Source organism: Perissodus microlepis, chromosome 15 (genome assembly GCF_051167445.1).
Source record: "Perissodus microlepis isolate ML-2025 ecotype Zambia chromosome 15, ASM5116744v1, whole genome shotgun sequence".
NCBI classification, from domain to species: domain Eukaryota; kingdom Metazoa; phylum Chordata; class Actinopteri; order Cichliformes; family Cichlidae; genus Perissodus; species Perissodus microlepis.
Genome location: NC_140475.1, coordinates 17,952,753 through 17,979,579, shown reverse-complemented (window position 1 = coordinate 17,979,579; position 26,827 = coordinate 17,952,753). Strand labels below are relative to the sequence as shown.

The window sequence follows — 26,827 nt, the reverse complement described above, 5'->3', positions numbered from 1 at the left end:
AGTGCAGAGCCAGAGGTGAATGTCAAACTCAAATGCTATGCTAACTCTAGCTTACGCTAACAAGCATGCAAAGGCTGTAATGAGCAGCTGAGGCAGCCTGTAAAAGTCAGATAACGCAAAAAGGTGACTAAAAGGGCCTTGGGACACATTAAAATACTCCAGCACACACTTTTAACACTTGCAGTCAAACAGAAACAAGGTTGTAATCCAAAGTTACATTTCTGGTGGCCTTACAGCATACATAATAGCTAAAATGTACTATTTTGCTTTAAATGTATGCTGTTGCCCTTTTGTAAAATAACAGCAAAGAGTTATCTACATTTATAGACCACCAGGTTCTTAGACTTAATGTGGGATAAGGCAGGGTCTCCAGACTCCATATAGTGACAGGGTAGCACTTTATATTTGTTTACAGAGTTAGTTTCAAAACTAGAGTTATAAAAGTTAAAAACAAAATGCTTTAAAGATTACTCATAATACTTCGTCAGCACTTATTAAAATTAAATCAAATGCTAAAGGGAGAACTATTCATAAATATAGTGTTTAATAGACTTAATTAATTACAACAAACACATCAAACTCACACTACATAAATCAAACCAATCCACTAAAGTCAACCACTTTGGTCCAAGTGGTTGACTTTAGTGTGAAACTTGCTATTTGAAATAATACATTTGTGTATTACTATAAAAAGCATATTAAAAATTGTGGATATCTACTGATAATAATACATTAGCTAAAATGAATTAAAAAGATGTGAACAAAACACGTGGTATGAATTAAACAAGCTGAAAATGATAAAAAATAAAATAAAATTAAAAAAAAGTTAGCACACCATTGTCTATCCTGTGAACCATGACGTGCCCTTGATGTGAGCACGTGGCCTTTAACATTTATCATTTTAACCCAAATATGAAATTAAAGCTGCATTAAACAATAAAGAAAACACTAAACCAGCTCCTAACTTTTAAGCAAACAACTGACTACTTACACATTCAGCAGAAACAGAGGAATCTGGGTTTGCAGTCATCTTTTTGGCCACATGTTGAATGTAAATTCATTTCAGCCCTGGTTTGGTCCACAGACTCTTGAGAAAAATATCTGGATGTCTTTGGGTTGCTATAAGTGCTCGCCGTTCTTCAGCTACTTCGCCTCTCCGTCATTTAGCGCTACACAGAAAGTGTAAAGCCGGCTTGAGTCAGCTGGTTATACACTTCCTTTTGCAAGAGCAGGTGCACTGGTTAAGCTTCACTGAACCAATCCTACGACCTGATTGAAAAGCAATAGGTGGATATTGCTTAATGCAGCTTTAAAGATGTGCTGATATTTATATGATAGTTTATAGTGAAGAAAAAGGCCACAAATGCGCTGCAAGCAGGCCTAAATGCATCGAAAAGCAAGCTATTTTTAGCACAGTGGAACTTTCACCTTTTCAAACAACTTCTCTTTGCACTTCCTCTTCTCTCAGAATCTATCGTCGCCTTGATCTTGACTGACAGACAGCCTGGAAAGTACCTGACTTTACTCTACAGCTGACAAACTTTAAACTGACTGTGTATACATTGCAGCAATCCAGCTAAGGGCAGCTTTTAGTTGGATGAAATGTTTGATTACACCCAAGGGTAGGCTGAGCAGAGAACAGGATGTAACAAACAATAAAACAATGGTGCACCAAAATAATAGAATAAGCAATCACACTACAGCAAATTAATACATGCCAGCTGTGTTTATGTTTTACAGATGTAAAGCCGAAGTAGCTGCATGTATTGTTAAAGTGTACGATGTGAAAATAGGCAAATACCTGTTGTAGAAATCTGTGTTTTTCCTGTATATAAAAATTATAGAATCTACCAAAGAAACAATGGGATTTTTCATTATGATTTGAAAGTACAATTTTGCTTATCAAATGACCAGAAATAAGAAAATAAATGTACAGACTTCTGGTAAGACTAATTAAACTTAGTTATATGCAGACCAGTTGCGCTTATGTGCATCCCCCAACCCTACAAAAAGGCCCAATCTGAGCCAGTAAAAACCCTGGAAATGTGTACTGCAGGTATTTTTGCTTAAATTGAGCAAATAAGAGGAGAAATGTCAAAACTATGCACAAGTCACATCAAAGCACACCACCCAGATTTCCCCAATATTTTTATGTTTTTAAGTCCCGCACCCTCCTGTTGTAAAAAATTGCAATACATGCATCCATAGTTTGGTTATCCTAGCTGCCAGATCATAAGATACAGTCAATATACACATTTAATACCAACACAGCTTGGCAACCAGATTGAAAGGGAGTCCTCACACACTGGGAATATACAACCTGAGGGCTATAACTACCCCACGACCTTCTCCATCTGACCCTGAGTGTGCAAAAAGCAAAACAAAATAACCTCCCAGAAATCAGTGCTCAGGAATCCCAAGGCAAGCCTGTACTGCTTTACATAACTAAAGACTAATTTCAGTGTTTTAAGTGTATGTCTATCATTTTTCATGTTAGCAGTGTTTTCATTGCAACCTATAAGTGGAGATGAGTGCAGTTATCGATTGTATGGCTTTTTTTTTTTCAGTACGATGCTCTAGAAACAAATTCTGTCCAGCCTTAAGTTTGATGCGTAATGAATTAGCTGCAAAATAGGCATTAAAATGAAAAGGAATCAGTAAATGTGGGTCGAACCATATATATTTGTTCTAGTATGGATCACAGAATTGCAACTTCAGTAAAGTTGGAAAGATTCAAAAACTCTATTAACGCTATTTGAATCTTCATACAGGTGCATGTTCATTATTTGAAAATTAAAATATACATTAATAAATGAAGACATTAAAAAAAAGGCTTATCTCCTAAGAAGTCATCTGTAGCAGTCAATATACTCTGTTTTCATTGACAACAAATTAATTAAGTGTCCAATTACTAATCAGAAGTCGCATATACACAGAGCTTTTGCATGGAAAGAATGTAATACTGCTTAAAAGCCTAGCTACAATTTCTTAAATCACATTTTATACAGTAACTGGAAACAAATTAATGTGACCATATTTACTGAGTTTGCAATTGGGTGATACAACAGAACAAAGTAGCAAATCTACACAGAATGGCTGAATCTTATGGCAGGATCTTAAGAGAGCTGTGCATAGGCGAATGCCTGCAAACCTCAATAAAATAAAGCAACATAGCAAAGACATGCGGGCCAAAATTCCTCCACAGCAGATAAAGTAGACTGATAAAGTCATACCGAAAATAATGACTTAATTTGTTGCTGCTAAAGGTGGTTCTATAATCATGGGGGCGTACGTAGTTTTTTTAATCAAGTATACCTCAAGAATCCTCTGAAAACATTATTTTACACAACTGTGCATGTTCTTGGGTTGTTTTGTTTTTTTTAAAGTATAGGCTTTGTTTTTCAATAATTTAAGTTCATACCCCTGTACTGTAACACACTCTCACAAGTTACATTCACGTCTTAAATGCTGTTGATCGTCTTTGGCACTTTACTGCAACCATTTGCATTACTGTCATACCTGCTACCGTTGGTCATTTCCACTACTGTCCATGTACAACTCACAAGCTGGTCTATCTACTTATTTATTTATCTATTTATTATCTTTCACATCTGCACTGCTGTATATAGGTTTCACTTTTAATATATATTTCCCCAAAATGTGTCCTTTATCTCTTTTAATTCTTAATTCTTCCTCACAGTCAGGTGACACAAAAATGCATTAGTGCCATTAATTTATGGCACTTTTTAGGATATCTGTGATAGATGTAGAGGTATAATGAACACAAACAAAATGACCACACTTTGTACCTGACATTGTTTCCCTTACTCATTATAATCAGGTAAAGTTTGAGTGTTTTCTGGCAGATTTTTTTACTTTTATATGAGTTGATCATATTTATATGACTGCACATAGGAACTCAACACCACATGATCTTTTGCTTGCTATTTTAAATGTTGTGACCAAAATTGTCATTTTTATCCACCAGCCACATGTCATGATACTTTTTTGTCAGACATGCCAACCACAATCTGTTCGCAATCCATCTGTGACCTTTTTGTGGTCTGGATGCAAAACGGAAACACCAAAAGAAACCAAACGAAACTCCACATGCACCAAAAGTGAATCGAAAGGTCTAGTTTACATGCATAGTCTGACTGAGCTAAGAGCCAAGCAGTTTAAATAATTATAGTTTAGCATAACCTAAGATTGAATCTAGTTATTATAGTGCAAGGAGAGTTTCATTTTTTATAAAAAACTGAGGGGGATTTTCACATAGAAGCATTGCATAAATGTTGGGAAGTGTTCCAATATAACTCTGTAGTCCTACTGTACTTCAAACTACTTTTGCAAAGAATCTACAGTAACACACAGACATGCATAATAACCCACCAGCTGCTCCACACATGGTTGAAGCAGAGAGGAAGAAATGGGATCAAAATGAGGGAGGAAATAGGAGGAGGAGGGGGAATACTATCTTAACTTAGAAAAAAATACTAACCAGCAGGAAAACAAAGCAATGAAATGATGAAGGAAACAAAGACAAAGGCTAATTTAATCATCCATTAAACCATCATCATTACTCTAATATTATGTGTGTACAGGTGAGAGTGTGGTTACTTTTGATGGAAGAGAACAAGTGGAGAGAGAGAGGAGAAATTGAGGCTTTCTCGACCCATCTCTGCTCTATATAGTTACTGACAGCTCCACCCTGGAGATCCACACAATTCCTGGTCAGACTCCACGGTGTGATTGTGTATTTGTGCTTTTCATATTTGTATGTCCTGGTGGGGACTTTAACCTGAGTGCACACCAACCTTGGAGGACTTGTCTCACTACAGGGAGCATAAAACTTCAGGGATGTGTGTAAATAGTCAATTTGATGATGATGCATTGTTTATTCATTGCAAGTCGGCCAAATAAATGCTAGCCTATACATCAGGGGTGGCCAACTCCAGGCCTTGAGAGCGGGTGTCCTGCAGGTTTTAGATGTATCCTTGATCCATCACAGCTGATTTAAATGGATAAATTACCTCCTCAACATTTCTTGAAGTTCTCCAGAGGCCTAATCATTTGATTCAGGTGTGTTGTCCCAGGGTGATATTTAAACCTGCAGGACACTGGCTCTTGAGGCCTGGAGTTGCCCACCCCTGCTATACATAAAAGCTCTCCTATGTCTGCTTAAGTTTCACATTACTAACAGAAAAAAGTAAAGCCCAGAGGATGAGTTGGCTCCAATAGATGACTTCAGGTTTAATCACGAGTTTTTAGATGAATTCTTATAGGGGCTACATTCCCATGCCAACTTATGCTGCACACCTACAGTAGGTTATGCGCGAGATAAGACAGCAGCAAGTACAAAACCAGCTTAATGACCAATCAGTTCTGTGGAAAAAGGCATTACCACTGCTGGAAAAGCCTGTGGTCCGAAGTGCACAGTTAGAAGAGGGGTCTTTTAGAGGTAGTTTACAGTTTTGACTTTCACTGACAAAAATTAATACGAGACAGCAATTCTTATAAGCAACTTTATTCCTTGCTATATTTTCCTGTTGGCTGCAAAGAAGGTTAAACTTGTTTTATAAGTGAAAACAGGGCACTTAAGCCTTTTACTTGCCGTCTTATATAAAATGTAGGTAAGTTGTTTTGATGTTTGCTTTTGTATTTGTTGTCAAAGGAGCTTGCAAAGAAAAGCGTCTGGACTTCTTTAAGTTTACTTGAAGACGTTTCACCTCTCATCCGAGAAGCTTCTTCAGTTCTAAGGTCAAATGGTGGAGAGTCCCAGATATAAACCTAGTGGGAGTATCCCCCCACAGAGGGACAAAAGGACCCCCTGATGATCCTCTAATCGTCTGAGCCAAGGTGTGAAACTGGGTGTGGGTCCCAATCAGCCAGAGTTTCGGGTGTGTTCATTGTGAAACCTGGCCCCACCTTATCATGCGAATTCCTGAGGTCAGATGGCCCAGGATGTGAGTGGGCGTTCCTTTATCCTTAAGATCCTTAAGATCTGCATCTTAAGGATAAAGGACACTCTTTCGAGGATGCCAATGTTCACATTTTGGACAGAGAGGACAGATGGTTTGAAAGAGGAGTGAAAGAAGCCATCTATGTCCACTGTGAGCGACCATCTTTGAACAGAGGCGGGGGTTTACGACACCAACTCTCTGCCATCTATAATCCAGTTTTGAGATCCCTTCCCAGACGCCTTAACGCCCACTCACATCCTGGGCCATCTGACCTCAGGAATTCGCATGATAAGGTGGGGCCAGGTTTCACAATGAACACACCAGAAACTCTGGCTGATTGGGACCCACACCCAGTTTCACACCTTGGCTCAGACGATTAGAGGATCATCATCATCATACTTTTTGTCCCTCTGTGGGGGGATACTCCCACTAGGTTTATATCTGGGACTCTCCACCATTTGACCTTAGAACTGAAGAAGCTTCTCGGATGAGAGGTGAAACGTCTTCAAGTAACTTAAAGAAGTCCAGACGCTTTTCTTTGCAAGCTCCTTTGACTACGATGACCTGGATGACTGAGAACCTTCACAGACATTTTGTATTTGTTGTTCTTTCAGCTTCTTTCACTTGTTCTTAGACCACTGCAGCTGAAAGAACAACGCCAAAACTGCCTCACACACAACCACACACACACACACACACACACACACACACACACACACACACACACACACACACACACACACACACATATAAACAACCTTACAACTTAATTGAACATGCAGTTGTAATTATATATCAAAAAGACTGTAATCCAAATCAGTCTGTTAACTTTGATACAGAGTAGGCATTTCTGTTGGCTTTCTTTTCTCGTTTCAATAAACTTTATTTATAGAGCACTTTTCCAGTCTTACTAACTAAAGTGCACAGAGCACACATACTCTCACACACTTACAGACACACACACATGCATATAGTACTTTTAGTACTATATTTTTCCTCTCAGACACACACAGCTGATTTGTGTGCAGCAGCTTTGTTTGTTGGTTTCAGTCTGAATTACACATTTAACATCTGTATTTTTCTAATGTTATACTTTTATCTTCCTTTGTAAAATTGTTCTACAGTTACTAGATCTACAGTACATGCAAGCCAAGATTAGGAATACCTGGGCTGATTTATCAATTGATAACCACCTTTATATAACCACTTAGCTTGATTGCTGAAGTTATTAAGAGAAGCCACAGAAGGAAAATAGGGATGATCTGATATCCTCGTGTTGGTGTTGTTCCCAGACCATCATGAAAATGTTGCTCCAGGTTCAACATTGCAAGTGACCAATCACATTGTTGTGACGTTATTCTTTTGCGCGCCAAGCCATTCGTGCATTTATGAAATTCCAATGTTGCAAGGACAATATCAATTCTGCTTACTGTTTATTAAAGGGTTACAGTTAGGGTTAGGGTTAGGGTCAGGGTCCGTTGATCGGTGGACAGAGGCGGTTTCTCGCAGCTTAAGTACAGTTTTTTGTTTTACGCCGGTTTTTCCCGAAGTCGCAAAAGTATGACGTCACAACATTCTGATTGGTCACTTGCAATGTTGATCCTGGAACAACGTTTAGTATGATGATCTGGGAACAACACCAACACGAGGAAATCAGATCGTGCGGAAAAGACACCCTGGATATGTATGTAGTACAGCACTGCAGTAGCGTTACACATTGTAGAAATATTTAATTAGGGTAATACAATAATAACATCTAGAATTAGGTTAAACATTGTAGAAAAGTTTCTGTGCTGTCTGCTTGTTTTTCAGCCACAAAGCAAAGTTGGCAACATCGGCAGTTTGTAATGTTGCAACTCAGTCATTACATTGTGTATTTGTAGGGTAGTCGGTTAAAGAACTTCACTGGTGTTACTAAGATATTGCAACACCACCCGCCACTAGAAGATGTAGTGAGATGGAAACTAACAAGTTTTGAGACAGTAATGATGTAGGAATTGGGTTGCTCCATATACGCTGTACAAAATGCCTCACAGTTCAGGGACATTTAAAATATGATTTGATGATTTGTCAGTTATGTATGTTTTCTTACTTTCAGACTGGTTGAGTAATCTGATTTTTTTTTCTCCTGTTTAAAGTAATTCAAGTTAAGCTTAAATATTCACTTGTGATCGTTAGGGTTAGGTTAAGGGAATGCTCAGTGTCAATAAGTAAACCCCACAGAGATTATGGAAACACATTTGTGTGTGAGTGTGTGACTGTGTGCCTGTGTCTGACAGGACCCACATTCATCCTGCTCGCTTTGTCAGGGCTCAGACATCAAAGCATGATCAGACCTGCTCTCCTGCACACATGCATATCCACAAACATACACACACATTGGTTTTTCTATATTTATGAGGGCACTAACTGACAATCTAATCTATCCTAATCTTCAACCATCACAATGAACCATAACTACAACCCTTTGTGCGCTTAAACCAAATCCTAACCCACCTATTGCCTTATAAAATGTGAGGACCTGCCTAAATGACCTCACAACAAAGGTTTTTGGTCCGTGCAAGGATATCAACACACACACACACACACACACACACACACACACACACACACACACACACACACACAGATTATACACACTCTTTCCTTCTGAGTAGTTCACTCAGTATTCCTCTTGTCTGGGGCTGTTTGATCAGCTATATTGACTTGCTGATTCTGCCACAGAGTTCAGTCGGTACAAAGACACACATACACACACACACACACACACACACACACACACACACACACACACACTATACACACAAAGTAAGCGGTTAGAGAATGAATGCTGAGAGAAATATGACAGAGGGGAACTGCCAAAGACCTGAAGTCAGTGCTAGTGATGAAATATACCACACAGTGTAATTATTACAGTGCTAATGCAGCTCTGTAACACGAGTCACAGGTTATTTACTGCTGGACTAAGAGAGATTGGATGGATGCCAGTTCAAACTCAGAGTAAAGCTTGAAAAGGAGTAGTAAGGAGCATAGTCACAATGGGTAAAAGTAAACGACAAATACAGCAGCAACATTCTCATAATAAATGTGGGTCCTGCTTTCCACCAGGCACTGTAAAATTAGCAGATTGCTTGACATATTTAAAGAAGTCATGGAAAATGTTTCCTTCTAAGTATCACTATTTTTCCAAATTGACAGACCCTTGAAATACACAGGGGTGGGTTGAAATCTCTTGTTTTGTTAAGTCACCTTTTTTCTAGCATTTGTGAACCCTCATAACTTCATAAGACATTAAATGTTCAGTCCTGAAAAACACATTTAAGTTCTGTTTAAAAACTGGGACTAAATAAATTTTACACCCATTCCAGGTGTCACAGTCTTAAACCAAAATGTTTTTATACAGTAGTTTCTGAAACAAGTACCAGAAACAAGCACTGGTTCCCTGAAAATTTTAACCTGTTTTTATATATATATATATATATATATATATATATATATATATAAATGTACCATCATTTCATTCATGATTAAAAAATTTAAAATCCCGCCCTACTGGTGAACAGATAAAGTGCATGCTGAGGCTTTCCAAGTGGTTTAAATGTATTATAAGTTTATTACTGTAAGACAAAAATCACTGCCCCAACACTGGTAAGTGTTATTAGGAAAAATCACTAATAACACATTTGCAAAATGACATCAACAAAAGGCATGCTGGGTAATGCTAACTAGCCAGGTAACTGTTGGGAAGAGGTTGGTGAAGCATTCAAGAACCGTGAAGACAGATGGAGGATGTAGAAGTGCAGAGAGTTAAATCTGCTGTTATATCTGCCCACACAGCAAAGGTTACCAGGTAATGCAAAGTTAGCACAAGGTTTGGAAGAAATTGGAGTTGGTTTCATACCCACATCGAAGCGCTAACAAACTAGATATTTGTTTAAAAACAACAAAGTGTCATTACATCTAAGCTAGAAGTACATCAGTCAGGCTGTTAAGTTGCGACTCTATGTTACTGTCCAGGGTGCACCCACCTTGGACAGGTCACCCTGGACTTGCCCTGCCAAAGCTGGGACAGGCTCCAGCCCTGAATTGGATAAACACAGGAAAATGAATAGATGGATGAAAAAAAATTCTACTTCTGTAACCCAGTGCTAATCATTTAAATGCCAAACATAATGTATTTTTCTTGCAAAATGTGAGCACTCATCTTACAATAATCCAATAAAATATGATTTGGGACATTAAACTAACCTTAGTGATAACTGTTGGCTTGCATTTGGCAGAGGCTGGGAAGGATATCATAGGTGGAGGAGTGCGTTTGGATCTTAGGTGGCAAATATGTTGCTCACAACTGTTGAGTCCTTTATCCTCCTCCTACTTCTTTTTTCTACAGCTCAGTATCAGTCAGTTTGTGCTTCTTACATTCAAGTCATGCCCACTTCTGAGCAATCCACCAACCTAAAGTCATATTTTTATGACTTCAACTGATGCTAGAGATTATCTAACTTCTGTTCCAGCCAGACTTTAAGTGGTATGTGGAAAATGTGGGGGCTGGAGCCATGCTGACCAGAAATTGATGAGTGTATTAAACTGCCATTATATGTGGAGGACTGCGATGACTACATCTGCAAACAGTCAATGTGTAGGGGACTCCCCCTTTCAAAGATGCTGATTAAGAAAGAAGTCTCTCTCTGTAACACACTGAAGCAGAAAAAAGCAACCCACACAAGCTACTATGTCAGACACACTCAAATGTGACACTTAATGCAGTAAATGCGCCTCCAGATCAGTGTGTTTCTGTATGATATGATTTGACTACAGCTGATGCACGGCAGCTCGCAGGTGTGAATGAATAAGAAGGAAAGTAGTGCATGCATGTTTAACAAACCTCTGCAGATTAGAGAGGGGAGTTTTTTTAATAGGTGAACAGATAATCAATCATTCTTCTGCAGTTTAAAGCACAAAACACCATCAGGCTTTAAGTACAGTACTCACAGGAAGCAGCTGTTTGCGTTTCCTGCTGGGACGACCCACTCTGCGCTTGTTGCGGGGACTCGCCGGTGTCCCCTCCTCTGGACTGTCCTGGTCTGCACCATCTTCACTCTGTGAAATTACAGAGAACCCACATCAAACACTCAACAAATACTGTATGAAGTTATAATTGATGTCAGCAGTAAGACCGCATTAAAGCAACACTGACTAAGGGCAATGTGGCTAAGAAGCTCTTCAGGGCAGAAGTTGAAAAACAGGATGTAATGAACACAGGGCACCATAGCAGTATTAATAACTAAGTTGTTTCCTGGTTTTAAAAAAGCCACATTTCACACATTTTATGTCTTTTTTCCCTTTAAAGAAAAAGGAAAAGAGACAAACACGCTACTAAAACAAGGAATTTAAAGCTTGACCATGTCCTGATTGAACAAAGCGGTTCTATATCTATAAATGAGCCCAATGTGAAAGAGAAAACCAGTAAATTACATGGTTGCAGACATGAATTCCAGCTGTGACGCAGACAGGATGTTGTACTACCAGACCTGCTCGTGATTGATCTAAGCATGGACACAGAGCTCCAGAAGGCTGTTATACTAAGCCACTTTATTGCCATCTGACATTCACTGTGCTTGTTGTTTTTTAACTACATTTAGTAAGTAATTTTATTTATTCTGCTTTTTGAATTTATTAAACAACTTTTCTTTATAGTGCCACTTTATTGTTATATATTTAGCTTTTTTTTACATTGCATTTTGATGTGTTTTGTTCCAGAATTTACCCTTTGAGAGCCTTTATTTTAGTTACATTACTATTTAATCAATCTTTTGAGCAATTCTTACCATATGTAACTGTGTGTTGAGTCGTGTTTTTTGTCATTCTGTTAAACTTTTCTAAATATTTAAGATATTCTGTCAGAGGTGTAGTTCTTTTAAGAGCTGTTCACCTAGATACTGCCATGAAGAGGTAGGAAAAACAAACAAATACATTCACTTTCTGCTTTTTATCAAGCTCACAAGAGGCACCAGTCTAACCAGAGATGCCGAGACCTCCCTCTCCCCAGGCATATCCTCGAGCTCTTTCAGGAGGAAACCAAACTAGGCGAGAGACATAATCTCTCTAGCGTGCCCTGAATCTGCACTGGGCTCTCCACCCAGATGAATATCTTAGAAACACCTAGGAGGCATGTAGTAAGTGTCGTGTTCACACGTCTGAATCATCTCAACTGGCTCCCTTTGATGTGAAGGAGCACCCTGAATATGAAAATGACCTCGCCCATCTCTAAAACTGAGCCCAGGCAACTGTTAAAGGAAGCTCTTTTCTGCTGTACCTCAAATTTTTGGTTACTACCCAAGTTCATTGAGACCTTTGCTTTAACACACTGCTGCCTCTTTTGACCACAACAGACCAGTACAGCATCTACATGACAACAGGCCTGTCAGTCTCTCTATCTGCCCAGAAACTCAATACAAACCTCAAAACCTTCCCGATGTAAGCTGAAGGTCTTTACTCAATGAAGCTAGGCGGACTACAACATCTGCAAGATACAGAGACATGACTATGACCCCATCAAACCTGACACACCCCACTACTTGGCTGCACCTAAAATATCTGTCCATAAAAATTATGAACAGAAACAGTGACAAAAGGCAGCTCTAGAGGAGTCCAAAGCCCAACAGGAACGAGTCTGACTTATTCCCAGCAATGCAAACAGAGCTCTAACTACAGTTATACTGAGATCTATTCCCTCGTAACAATGGGACTGATATCCCACTCCTAAACAGGACACCCCAAGAGATGTGGTCAAAGTCCACAAAACACATGTAGACTGGTTGGGAAAAATCCCATGCACTTTCAAATATCCTCAAGGGTGGAAATACAAGATATTTGTGATTTCAACAATAAAGAGGTTTCAACAGCTGAAGCCTTGTTTGTATGTGTCCCCCAACTGTTATTATGACCCAGCTCGGAGGTCATAGCATTGAACAGTGATGTACCTTTGCCCCAGTTCAGCACATCCTGTCACTGTATAGTCTACAGGCATCAAAATTAATGTCCTACACGAGTTCATTAGATCAATTTCACACAGTGTTTCTTGCAGAAAACAATGCAAAAATCACAAAGCGTGTAGGCGCCTTTATCTGAACCAAAATCAATTAATCTAGGCTGTTGGTAGACCTGAGTTGTAGACTAGCAGTGGTGTAATTTTACAAAAATATAGGGAATAAAAATAGCTTGCTGCACCTGTGTGTGCTGGGTGTTAAAGGACACCACAGTGCTCTGTGTGACGATGAGCTGAAATGAAATTTGTCCACATTAATTTCTCTTTTTTTATATTACACCAAACAACACTTCTACAATGTCCTTATGGTGAAAATGTTGGCAGCTCAGTGGTGTGACAACAGTGGCTTTCCTCGGACTTAGGTATGCAATTTTACTTGGTATGAATTGCAACTTCGAAAAATCCCAATTATTCAAAATTGTGATACATGAAAGTGTGAAACAGTCATGCAGCGTGCTCCGAGAGGACAAAAAGACACCTTAGACTATGGACAGCGAAACTCTGCTGTGATAAATGAAAAACAGATGGAGACATGCAACACATTCAGCGCTGAAATTAAAAATAATTATGTCACAAGAAAGTACACATTAACTTCTAAATGTTGTGAAGTTTCTTTAAAATAGGAAACCACAAATGTAATGTTTCTGTTAATCGAGATAAATGAGACAACATCGGGGACTGCTGAGGCACTTAAACTTTATGAGGCTGTTTGCCACGACTAAATCAGTAAAACTAGTGAAAGAAGCCAATTTTATGATGAGACACATGGTGAAACTGTTATGTGGATTGTCACATCTGGATTCTTTTAGACTGGATGTAGGTCCAGTGAACTGCGTTTGCTTGGAGTCTGTTGTTTGACAGTATTGCCATAACAGGTATTTACATATTCTATAAATTAAACATGCTGGATGTGATGGGGAAATAACAGCTTTGTTTATCTCATTAGTGTTACCTGTGTTTAGTCTGCCACACCTGTCTCCCATTAGTCTCCTATGTGAATATACCTCCTTTTTTTTAACCGCTTTTTTACTCCTCAATGGCCAGAGGAGTTGTCTTGTGCTTTTCCCAGTCAAATTTTCAAGGCATGTTCCTCATTTTTCTAGTATAACTCACTGTTTTCCAGCTTTTGTTGACTACTAATCCTTTTGTGTATAATGCTTTGAACTGCTTCACAGTCTTTGTCTGTCTTTGCCTGCTGCTACTGGATTGTTTGCCTCACTGCCTGTTTCTGGATTAAAGATTCAGACTGTGTGTCTTTATCTCTACTCTGCATCTTTCCTGAATTTGGGTCTTTCCCTGTGTGAAATATCATTATGGGAAACTTTTGCCCAGAAAGAGATGTAGTAACTTATTTGAGAGGTCCAACTAAATGGTTTTGGTTTGGTTAGGCTTTAATCACACAGGCCAAAAGACCCTTGCAACCTCTGGCCACTACACTCAGAAAAATAAAGGTGCCAACTGGAACCAAAAGTGGTTCTTTAGACTGATGCCATAGAAGAACCTTATTTGGTGCCACAAAGAACCTTTCAAACAATGGTTCTTTAAAGAACCATGAAGACATCTGAAGAACCATTTCAGAACCATAATTTTTCTGAGAGTAGGGAAAAATGTGTATTACAGGACTGATTGCTGGCAGCTGCTTGCCATGGCTAGGGGAAATCAGTCACAAAGAGGGCACTGCATCAAAAACCTTGTGATTGCTTTGGTTACTAGCAGATTGCTATGGAAGATGCAGACTTGTCTGCAAACATTAGCTAACTACTAAATTGGAAAAGTGCAACTCAAATCACAGATGGAGAATGTTTGCTTTCAAAGTGAAATTTCTACCTCACCGCTCTAGCAAACATTTCAAACATATCACCCATGTTTCTATCTCGTATGTATCTGGGAGTGTTCAAAAGGGAACAATTTTACTTTGAAGGCGGTTGGTTCTTTTACAGTTGCACTACTGCTTGGTGAGCAGTTTGCAGACAAGTCAGCATCACCCTTGCAAACTGCGGGCAAGCAAGAAAAGCAATCACAAGAAAGTTTTTGGTGGAGCACCTTACAGTGGGGGGAAATAATTATTTTATTCCTTGCTGAATTTGTAAATGTGCTTACTCACAAAGAAATGAACCCATTCATGACCTATATTTAGCGTTCTGGTTGAGAGAAGGAGCTTCTCACTGGTCCCTCACTTTGATTAAGTTATCCTATACCTTTAGCAGAAAAAACAGCCACATCCATACTTGATTCTGGGTGGGGATGGTGTTCTTTAGGTCATTTTTCTTCCTCCCAACACAGTGGGTCGAGTGGAAGAATCTGATTCTGTAAGCATGTGGACTTTATAAACATAACAATTTCAGATTAGGACTATCTGTAATTGACTGTAATTTACATGCCAGAATTCTGGCTGGGTTGTAGGGTATCAAATACTCACTCAGTGTAAATCAATGTATAAGTTTTATGAAATGTGTTTTTTCTGGATTTGTTTGTTGATATTATGTCCCTTTCCATTAAAATGAACCTACCAGGTAAACTAGATACTGTTCATGTGTTTGTAAGTGAGTGAACTTTCAAATTCAGTTTGGGATCAAATTATTATTATTTTAAAAACCAGTTTGTTTCTAAATATAGTTCTGTTAGGAGTTTCTTTTAGTTTTATTTTAAGTTAAACTTTATTTATATAGTGCCAATTGATAACAATGGTCTCATAAAGGTACTTTATATAGTAAGGTAAAGACCCTATAATAGTTAGAGAGAAATCCCCCAAATCAGACATTTGGCTGTGACCATAGTTCTCCTGTTTGTTCTTATTTTCTTACATTGATTATAAAAACTCGTATCACCCATTAAAAGATTATAATTGGACCCTCACCTGTTTCTATCTCTCCTGGGCAGCTGGGAGTGTTATGTTTGGATTCCCTGCCTCCCTGCATTTTTGGAGGTATTTGATAACCTTTTGGACAATAATGGAGTCATTCTCTTTTCTTACATGATCCCAATGCAAAGTGTGACTTGCTCAGAAGCAGAGGTTGCACCAAAGTTTTCAATGAACCCAAGAAGACATATGAGAGAGCCAAACAAAATACAATGCACCTGCTCCAACTTTAATGTGGTTTCATCCAAATTATGCTTTTAGGTTTAAGGGTGTTTTACTTTAGCTAGAAGGCTGCGATCTCCCTGCTGAAGAGATTCTCATTACAGGGTTTTTTTATTTATATCCAAGCACTCTTTATACACATCGCTGCCTCGGGCGGAAATTAAATAAATGTCACTGATACCACAGAGAAACATTAGTCTCTTGTGCTGCTGAAGCAGAGCAAGGAGCTTTAAATGTATCAGTTAGGGGCAAATTCGTTTTTAATCAGAGGTTTGCCCAACTTGTTCAAAGCTTGTTTAAGATAAGAGAGAAAAAACTAAGATTATAACAAATGTGTTCACTGCTTTCTCAGTAGGTTAAGATAATAGTTCCTTAGGGTTTAAATGTTCTTTTTTTCCCCTCACTAAATAAATATAACACAGTTTCTCAATTTCAGTTTTACTCCAAAATTGTAAACTCCAAAATTATGATGTAGAAGTCAATTTAAAAAAAAAAAAAATTACATTACTAACTAGCCCCACTTTAGACTTCATGGAATCTTGAAATTCCATGAGTTTAAATATTTTGGTCCAACTGTGTTAAAGTTACTACAAACTTAAATTAGATGTAAAAATAACTTTTCCAAAACGTATTTTAAAACTGAACATGAAACAAATTTTTAAACTGTTAATTGTGGGGTTAAAGTTAAAGTTAATTTAACATTTTGTAATGAAATATACTATGGGTTCCACATTTACCACTCAGAAAACGTTATATGACTACAAAAAGAGACAGTATCACTAGATGTCAAATTTGGATAATAAAGAAGAAAAATACTTGTAATATGTCAATACTTCGTATACCTCAAAGTGTTCACATTTGTTTAATGGTATTGTGACTTTTTTAATGTTTCATGGCATTAGATTGTCTCGATGAGGAAAAAATAGACATCCTGTTGCAATAATGTATATCATCTTTACTGCTGCACCGTGTACTTCCTGCTGTCATGCTTGTTTTTTTACCCCTCGCTCTTCTCTGCAGGACGTAGTGTTACAGGGACACTGGAGTGGTTGCTAAGGTGCAGAAACTGCTCAGCAACTGCCTCCAGTGCTGACTAAACATTCTGATGTCACTTCCCTGACAATCAGCTTAGCAACCAGTTAGAGCACTGGGTAATGGCTTTGCACCAGCGTGCCTGATGTGTTGTCCATATGCCTTTGTCGTGACATACGGTCGGAGAAACACACACTCAAAAATGGACTCAAGTATGTGGTGTGCTTTAAAAAAAAATGTTTAACCAGTGAGATTATTAGGCAGCTACATAGCTGATGATATGTGTTATTTTCCTAAGGTTCCTAACAGTAATGGCTCCTCTAAGAAAACATTAATTCTCTTAATGCCATGAAAAGGTGGTCCTGAAAACCTGAAATCTTAAGCAAAGGCAAAGGTTAAACTGGATCATTTCTTCAGCAGGGAGAGAAAATATGAGTTTGCAGAAGGGTGAGCAAATATTCTCAATGTAAAAGGCATTCCATTTCAATTTGTGACTGGTACATACATCCCTTTGTTAACCTTTAAGCAACAAAGACATTGTCCCTATACAGCAACCTTTATCTCTGACAGATATTTTAAAATATTTATATATAATGAATTATGTTTTAAGTAATTTTATGTAAAGAGGAGATAAAGTGATTTCCATCAACTGAACTGTTTTCTGACAATTTAGAATGAAGTATCTGTTTCAAGGCTTCTGCAGCATGCTTACTACTTTAAGGCTGTTAACCATAACTTGACTGCAAAACATCAGATGCAGTGATTAAAAGTTGAAAATTGCAATAAAAATCTGAGACAAACAACCAATAGATTTTTCAGTTACCTGTGCCACAACAAAGGGACAATTACTGTACAAAACTATAAAAAGCTGAAATAAAAATATGAAATAATAATATTTTTTACAATTTTTATCTTTTTAGTTTCAAATAGTTGTACAGCACTTTGTTTGAAAGCGCTTTATAAATAAAGTTATTATTATTATTATTATTATTAATAATAATAATTTAAAACATCACTACAGCAGATATACATATACACCCGGAGTATAGTCCATCTTCAAACCACTGTAGTTTAACCATAACAAACCCAAAGCTGCTAATCTCCCAAAGAAAGATTTGCTTTACATGGAAGTATATAAGCCAGCAGTGGTGTTGAACTGATACAGCTGTACATTTGATTGTCACAGCAACTTCCCATTTTGGGTTGGGAGTCTGTTTCTTATTGTGAAAAGAAAAACTTACAGTTGCAAAAAGTAACTGAAAATAACCACATTTGAATGATTACTTATTAAATAATGATAAATGTAGTTTATAATCTCTACCTGTATGTATAGCTAAAGATATACAAAGGCCCACTTTAACTCAGGAAAAACTCTGACATAATTATATAACACTGATATCAGTGTGAACATAATATACATCAAAACAACAACAGCAAGGTAATTGCTAGTTTTAAACTACAGTTGTGAGTCGTGACAGGAAGTACTCATACTTTTGCACATGCGCAGAGCTAATCAGGTTTTTGGTATAGATCAGGTGTGGACACTTCTAGAAGGACAGTTAAGTCATATATGAATCAAATGAGCTAAAAAACCACTTCACGACACACACACACATGCACACAGAGTAGACAATCTGTCCATATATCTTTGGTCTATTTCTGTCCCCTGGCAGGTTATTTTAGGCCACTGCAGTTGCTAAGCAACCAGACTGCAAAACAGGCGGCAGAGGAGGATCCCATCAGCAGCAGACAGCTTGTCCTCTTTCTTTCGTCCCCATCTCCACATCCTCCTCTGTCTCGCTGTCCTTTTATTTCCTGTGCTCGATTCCTAGATCTCCCTCTACATCTGCCTACTTCCTCTCTTTTACTCTGAATCTACTTCTCACCCATTCATTGGATGATGAAGCCGTCAAAAGAAAGAGACCCACTTACGCTCAAACAGTGAAGCAGCCCACAGCATGAATGACTAACTGAGAGATACGGAGTTAGAACGATGCATCCTTAAAATGAAACTGAAAAAAAATATGGTAACTGAAATAAATGAACTGAAAAATCTTGTACTGGAAGTGAAAAAAAATGATAGTGAAAAACAATTAAAACTGTAACTGACATATAAGCTGTACATTGTATTTTTTGATTTTGCTTACAGTTTTTTTTTTTTTTTTAAATTTCAATCCATTTTTTTCAGTTTCAATTTGCTGGCACTGTTTTGGTGTCTGGGGGCGCGCTTGAGGGGCGGGGATTCTGACCCATATGTATTGTATACATCATAGAGACCACTAGTACTTGTTTCTTCCAATGGCTGCTTCAATTTCAGGTGGAGCCTCTAAACCGCAGGTAAGTCATCATTTTCCTTCATCTTTCTTTGCTATTCCACTGGACTGGACATAAGTTTAGTTTTCTTAGCTACATCTGGTGAAGTTGTGGTAAAATGCTAACATTAGCCTATTTGTTGTAGCAAGCTAGCCTGCAGTTAATATCTGCTAAATTTAGGGATACCGGTGTCTCTTTAGGAGTTGGAGGCCAGCGGCACAAGATCCCATCAACAGGTTAGCACAAAGTGTTCAGCATACCTCATACCGCAGTGCAGCAAAAGCAGCCTCATGAGCGCTGGGAAAGACAAGCCCAGACCCCAGGAGATGGCTAAGTTAGTAATTGCATGGGAAAATTATACTTTTAATTATTTTGATTTGTAAAAACACTTAAAAAAAAAAAAAAAAAAAAAATCTGCATTTCAAAAAGTTATCTATGTTTCTCACATATAGGTCATTTCCACGATTTTTTTTAAACCAAAAAGTGTGTGTGTGTAATGTAGACACTAAAGTTGTCGCGCCAGAATTAGTTCTTTAGATACAAGGGGGGAGCAAGCGAGTCAGATACCAAGGGCACAAAGATGAAGCAGGTCTGATCAACAACAGTTTATTCCCCGAGGCGGACAGTAGAAATAAAACAACCAAAATACTAAGAAAAAAGTATACAATAAAATGTTCTCCATATGCTAAAATTCCCACGGAGACTAGATAAAACAATTTTAAAACCCGTAAAAATAATTTTTTTTTACATGCACTAAAATCCCCTGATGTAATTGTCCCACAACCCCAGATGAATGTTCATTATGGGTCCACCAGCAGGCCAGAAATGTTTTCTCTAGGGCGGGGTCCACGCCAGCCTCGTCCCAGACAGACGAGAAGGAGTCTCCTGTCCCCCACCTGGGCCCATCACATCCCAGCCCAGCTCGCATTCTGCACTGGAGTCCGTCATGACCTTCTTGTGTTCCTCTTCATGTCTGGAGCCTCTCTCTTCCAGTGCTCAGCTAGCTTGCTTTTAATAGGTCTTTAAACAGCTGAAAGGCCACCTCTGGATACACCCATACCTCAGCAGGTGATCCCTATCAGCTAATTGTCCCATGCCAGCCAATCCACAATGGATTAAAAAAAAAAGTCAAATAAAACACTAAAAACCATGCAATACAAACATTAGAATAAAATCATGAAATTAAAACTACACTCGCAAATAAACACTAAATTCAAAATTAAACCAATATAAAAGATAAATACATAGTTCTACTGTGTGACATCTGTGTGTGCTTCAAAGCAATTACTATAGAAAAGATGTGTAGTTTTTTCTTTTCATTTTTCAGAACTCCATCTTAGGCCCGCCTCAGAAGATGGATAAACCAAGCATTTCATGAACACTGTGATGGAGACCTTTGCTTTGTGTAATGTTAGAAGTACTCAGATAATCCCAGGAGGCTCTAGACTTTTACCTAAAGATATTATATTCAGTCCTGAAGAAAGTTAAATATTTAAATATATATTATGCTCTCTCTGGTATTAATGACTCCGGATTACTTTATGATAAATAACACACTATTGGCAAAAACAGTAAAAGAATTCCAGATCAGAAGTTTTTAGTTCAACATACATGATATATGGTGACACAGTTACATGGGTAATTAATCCTTTTGACTTTTTGTCTTTAACTTTATCTACAAACAGCTTTTACTGACAGCACATCATGTGGTACTCTAACCGTTGTACTCTTTTGATCAGTTTTGGAGTTGCTACAAAGAATGAAGATATAGGATGATTTGTCTGTTGCCACTGGGTGATGCTGAGGTCTCAATCTAAGGGCAGCTTCTGTAATCACAAAGAGAACAGAATCATCACAAACTGAAAAAGTTTATCTCTAAAATCTGAAATAAAGCTGATCCTTCTCTGTTCTCACACACTCAGGATCTGAAGTTCTTCTCTTACATTTGTTTTTAAACATTTTTTTTTACATTTTCTAAAAACAAATCCTAGGTTGCATCAGTGTGACCAGCCGTTCGAGTAAAAAAAAAAAAAAAAAAAAGTCTTAGCAACTCTGAAAGTCTCTGTGTGGCCAACAGCGGCCATGGTCTCACACTATATGGCCCAATGCTCTGATGCGACCTGCGTCCATAACATAAACCTGATAACACAAAATCTGTCTCTCGCTCTCCCTCCCTCTCAGTCTTTCACTTGCACAGACACACACACCACCATCAACTCTGCTAAATTGCTAATGTAAAAACATTGACCAGGCAGCTGCAATTGAGCAGCAATGTCCATCCAACTGTTTTCATGGTTGTTGTGGTCGTGATAATTTTATGAGGTCACATCGAAAAGCCTCGGATGAGCTTGCCAAAGTTATACAAGCTGGGCATCCATCACTTGTGCCCAGATCACACGCTGCACTGCCATGCTATTCTGACTTTTTCACTTCCATTTCTGTGTTTGTGCGTGCACAGTGTGAGAGGTTGTGTTGATACTCTCACAAGGGGCGATAGGATTTCAAACAGGTTTGAGTTTCTTGCAACCATAAGATTGATGATCGGGAGCTGGTTGCGCAAAAAGGGGAAATGACGTAGGGAATTCCGACAATAATCCAATAGCGCACAGCGACATCTGCACATTCCGCCAATGTGCTAATGTTCTGGCAAAAAAATCCTAGGTCGCACCGGTCGAACTCTGAAAGTCTCTGTGTGGTCAACAACAGACATACATTATGCCCAGACACACATTATGGTCTAAACCAATCAGAGATAGTCAAGGGCGTAGCCTCTCAGATGCCCATGCCCAAGGTAAAATGTTCAGATACTAAGATGTTAAGTTCGAAGCCTTTGAGGCACTTGTAATTTTGACTTTCTTTTTATTTTATATATCTTGAGATATTTTAATTTTAAATTTCAGCTCAGTGAAGCACTTTAAGCACAAAAACCTTTTTAGAAATGTATTTTTCGGACTATAAGGTGCACTTAAAATCCTTTAATTTTCTCAAAAGTGTGCTCTATGTATGAATTCTGGTTGTGCTTACTGACCACGAAATGATTTTATGTGGTACACGGCTCTCAAAAATCTGCCAAAATGTTTTGATGGATTGTTGGAGCATTACGGCTACCATAGTCAGGAGCTTCGCAGAGTAATACGTTCCATGCTTCAACATAATATTACCGTATTGTGTGTCTATATGGGTTCACGAGTGACGGGAGAAGGGACCCGGAGATCGACAGACGGATTGGTGCTGTGGCTGCAGTGATGCGGACGCTGTACCAGTCCGTTGTGGTGAAGAGAGAGCTGAGTGTAAAAGCAACGCTCAATTTACTGGTTAATCTCCCTCACCTATAGTCATGAGCTGTGGGTAGTGACCGAAAGAACGAGATCATGGATACACGCGGCGGAAATGAGCTTCCTCTGAAGGGTGGCTGGACTCTCCCTGAGAGACAGGGTGAGAAGTTCAGCCATCCGGGAGGGGCTCAGAGTAGAGCCGCTGCTCTTCCACATCGAAAGGAGCCAGTTGAGGTTGTTGAGGCATCTAACAAGGATGCCTCATGGCCGCCTCCTGGGTGAGGTGTTCCAGGCATTTTTCACTGGGAGGAGGCCCCAGGGCAGACCCAGGACACGCTGGTGAGATTATATCTCTTGGCTGGCCTGGGAACGCCTTGGTGTTTCCCCGGACAAGCTGGAGGAGGTGGCTGGGGAAAGGGAGGTCTGGGCTTCTGTGCTTAGGCTGCTGCCCCCGCAACCTGGCCCCGGATAAGCGGACAAAGATCGATGGATGGATTGATGGATGGACGGATATTTAATCCGTAGTTACTGAGGGGTTGCTGAAGTGCCAGCTTTTTTAAAGTTGGTGTTACTGTCCTTACAGATGTGGCAAGAAAACAGAAAACATGCTGCTGTTTGCACATATTTAATAATCAGTTCTGCACAGGAGCTGAAGCAGAGTCCAGCCTGATCCTCTTACAGTATAATACTCTTAATAATAATACAGTAACGGCAGTTAGTGACTGAGCAGCCGGGTGCTTTAATCTTGATTTCTTTAGTCAAATCACCTGCACAGATTAGCTAAATGAACTTTACAAAACGAGTTTTCCCGACAGCCGAGTGCTCATCTTAGCTAGCTAGCTAGCTAAGGACATTAGTTATAGATTAGCTTACAAACACATTTAACTTACCGAAAATCGGGTCCTTCTGTTGGGTAGTCCAGTTTACTGAAGAACACATCAGGCTGTCAGTTTGAAACAGTCGGTAACGTAAACGTTGAACCTCTCAGCATCTGCCATTCCAGAACAGCCACACATACAAGTTTGTCTGTGACTGCAATCGCTAAGTCGTCGTTATTTTCTACAGTCAATGGTCAGCACTAAAATGTATACAAATACATGTGGGTCAGAATCCCCGCCCCTCAAGCACGCCCCTGGACCCCAAAACAGTGCCAGCAAATTGAAACTGAAAAAAATGGATTGAGACTGAAAAAAATGGATTGAAACTAAAAAAAAAATGTAAAGTTTCAATTAATCATTTTTTACTATCAATTTTTTTTACTTTCAATACAAGATTTTTCAGTATATTTATTGCAGTTACAATATTTCTTTTTAGTTTCATTTTAAGGTGGCATCGTTCTAACCCCGTAGTGAGACAGCTGATTACTGCCCATTATTTATTATCACAAAAAAAGAAAACTTAAGTGCCCATTGACCTCACTAGTGTTGGCTGAACAAACACAATTTTTTTAGGTAACGCAGTTCTTTATTCAGTAATCACATTACAGTTCGCAATCAGTTATGTTGTTAACTTGTGTTACTCTGTGCTTGAGTCTCCGCTACCGCTTGTGACAGAATCATCCAGCCACAAAATGGACTCAGCAGATTCAGCGGCCTCGACCCCCACTCTCACCACATTGGTGGCAATGCTGGAGCGTAATGAGCAGATGTTTACCAATATTCGAGGTGAGCTTGCAAACCTCACACAGGCTGTAGCCCAGCGAACACCTCTGGCAGTGAATCCACCCACCGCCACACCCCCGCAGGAGACAACAGCTCCAACCTTAAGTGCCACAGCACCAGCTCCTACACCTGTTCTATTAGACAGATTTCTCCCTACACCTAGAGCTTTTTCTGGAGAACTTGGCAAATGTGCTGGCTTCCTCACTCAATGTTCTTTCCAGTTTCGTCAGCAGCCACAAGTTTTTTCTAATGATGGTGCTAAAATTGCTTATATTGTACAATTACTCCAGGATCGCGCGCTGACATGGGTGCAGGCAGTGCTTCACGCTACCCCTGAAATGTATTTTTCTAACTTCCTTGATAAGTTTAAAAGTGTGTTTGACAAAAAAATCCACTGCAGCCACCGCTGGGCAACGCTTACTCACTCATCAATGATGAACTCAAAAATGAACTGATGCTTCGTGAATTGCCTTCCTCTCTAGATGCCCTTATGACTCTGTGTATTCGAGTGCATGATCGAGTACGTGCGCACCGGAGTTCACATGCACGCTTGGGTTATGAACCCCTGGGACTTCATGAAGCCTCCACAGCGGCTTGTGGGCCGTGCGAGTCTGACCTCGGTGAAGAGGAGGAGGAACCCATGCAGCTGGGACGCTCATGGCTTTTGCCCACGGAACGCCAACGCTGTTTCGCCACCGGTCAGTGCGTTTATTGCGGCTGCAAGTGCCACTCGGTTTCCACCTGCCTGGCACTGGCGAAAGGGCGCACCTACCAGTAATAGAGAGAATACTGGTGGGCAATCTGTCAAGTGATAATTCCCTTCCCAAACTCCTCTTGCCTCATAGGCTTTGTGTTCAGACTGTCTCCCATAGGGCTTTGCAGTTGACGTCACGGTGCAGTGCATTGTGGGATTGCGGCGCCATGTCAGAAGGCCACAAATCAAAACAAACACACTGTGTTGGAAGCAGGACTGCCAGAACCATGCTTAAAATCAGCGCAAAAGACAAAGGGCTGTATCGCGATCGATTGCGCCCAGACGCCAAGAGACGGTACTTGGAAAAAATAGCGTGCATCGGTAATGTGGACCCGTATGAAAAAAGGCAGTGGAGTGGAAAACCAGACAGCCTACCGCCGTTGTCCTATCCCGATATCTTCGCGTACCTTGTCTGTGGAGTCAGCGCATACACGGCGAATCATTTTCGGAATTATAAATTCCTGGAGGCGCACATCTAATTCACAAACGGTTGGGTACAAGATTTTTAAACCTCCACGTTGTGAGTACGTTGACCATATGATCAAGATACAGCCAGAGGTTGCCAGCTGTGCGTTGCCATGTAAATAGTTTGCATTTCATGTGTATGTACTTGCAGTACATAGTACATGTGAACAGATCTTGAATAAAAAAAATAAACATACTTTTCTTTTCTGTTTCATATATCATATGCTAGTTTGCCTGCAATAATGCCAAATAATAAGCTACTCCGTCAACATGACGTGGTTCTGCAGCATCACACATTAGGATGTTTTATCTAATTATTTATGACCTCAGCGCATTCAAAATAACACTAAAAGCCTATTAAGCGAGATATGAATTTATTTAGAACTCACCGGAAAGAAAATGCCGCAAGCAAACCAACAAAAAATTGGGGATGGCAGAGAACTCGATATCTGCTCGTCTGACCGCTTCAATCCAAGCCTGACGTCTTCGTTTAGTAATATCGAATACATGAGATCCCTCCCGTTGCCTCCAGGAGGGGAAACGATGAAAAGAGAGCCCATTTTCCAGCTTCTTGCCTTCCCTATCGTGTGATCTAACGTTGCAACCGACAACACAGCACGTACGAACCATAGCTGACGCTTCCGTGTGCTTTGTTTGGCCTACTGTCATGGCGGGAGGGGGCGTGGCATCACGCTCCAAAGCCCTATTCTCTCTCTGTTCTCGTCTACTCTGGAGCGGAGTCGAATTTCATTGACACCTCGCTCGCCGCTAGAGACACTGCCCAAACCCTCTCCGTGTTCATGCACTGTCAGGTCAGCATTTACCCGACATTACCCATGTTTCAGAGCCGCTCTCTCTCTCTCTCTGGGTAATCACACAGAGAGAATTTGTTTTTTGCATTCAAGGCACCGCTCACCCTGCTAGTGTTAGGCCACTCCTGGCTTGTGCTCCACAACCCACACATTGACAAAAAGGATAAGAATTCGTTCGGCCAGACGTCTCAACTCCCGGCAGGCTAGGTGGGCTTTGTTCTTTACCCGCTTTGATTTTACAATCACCTACAGGCCAGGATCACGGAATGTGAAGCCGGCCCACCCGGCCACCTCTTCGTTCCTACATCTGTCCGCCCTCAAGTTCTCCAGTGGGCTCACACCGCCTGTTTCTAGTGCCACCCGGGGGTCCTCCGCACCATATCCTTCCTCTGACACTACTTTTGGTGGCCCACTATAACTAA

At 39.7% G+C, this 26,827-nt stretch overlaps 1 protein-coding gene across 10 annotated transcripts in view; it reads right to left on the bottom strand.

Annotated features, from left to right (window-relative positions):
- LOC146372018 (DNA (cytosine-5)-methyltransferase 3A-like) overlaps window positions 1-26,827 on the bottom strand; it is a 108,077-nt gene that overhangs the window by 68,607 nt on the left and 12,643 nt on the right. For all 10 annotated transcript variants that reach the window (XM_084953394.1, XM_084953396.1, XM_084953393.1 and 7 more), the window contains exon 3: window positions 10,956-11,063. In XM_084953394.1, coding sequence (XP_084809520.1) covers window positions 10,956-11,063 — 108 coding nt within the window. The remainder of the gene's footprint in view (window positions 1-10,955; window positions 11,064-26,827) is intronic.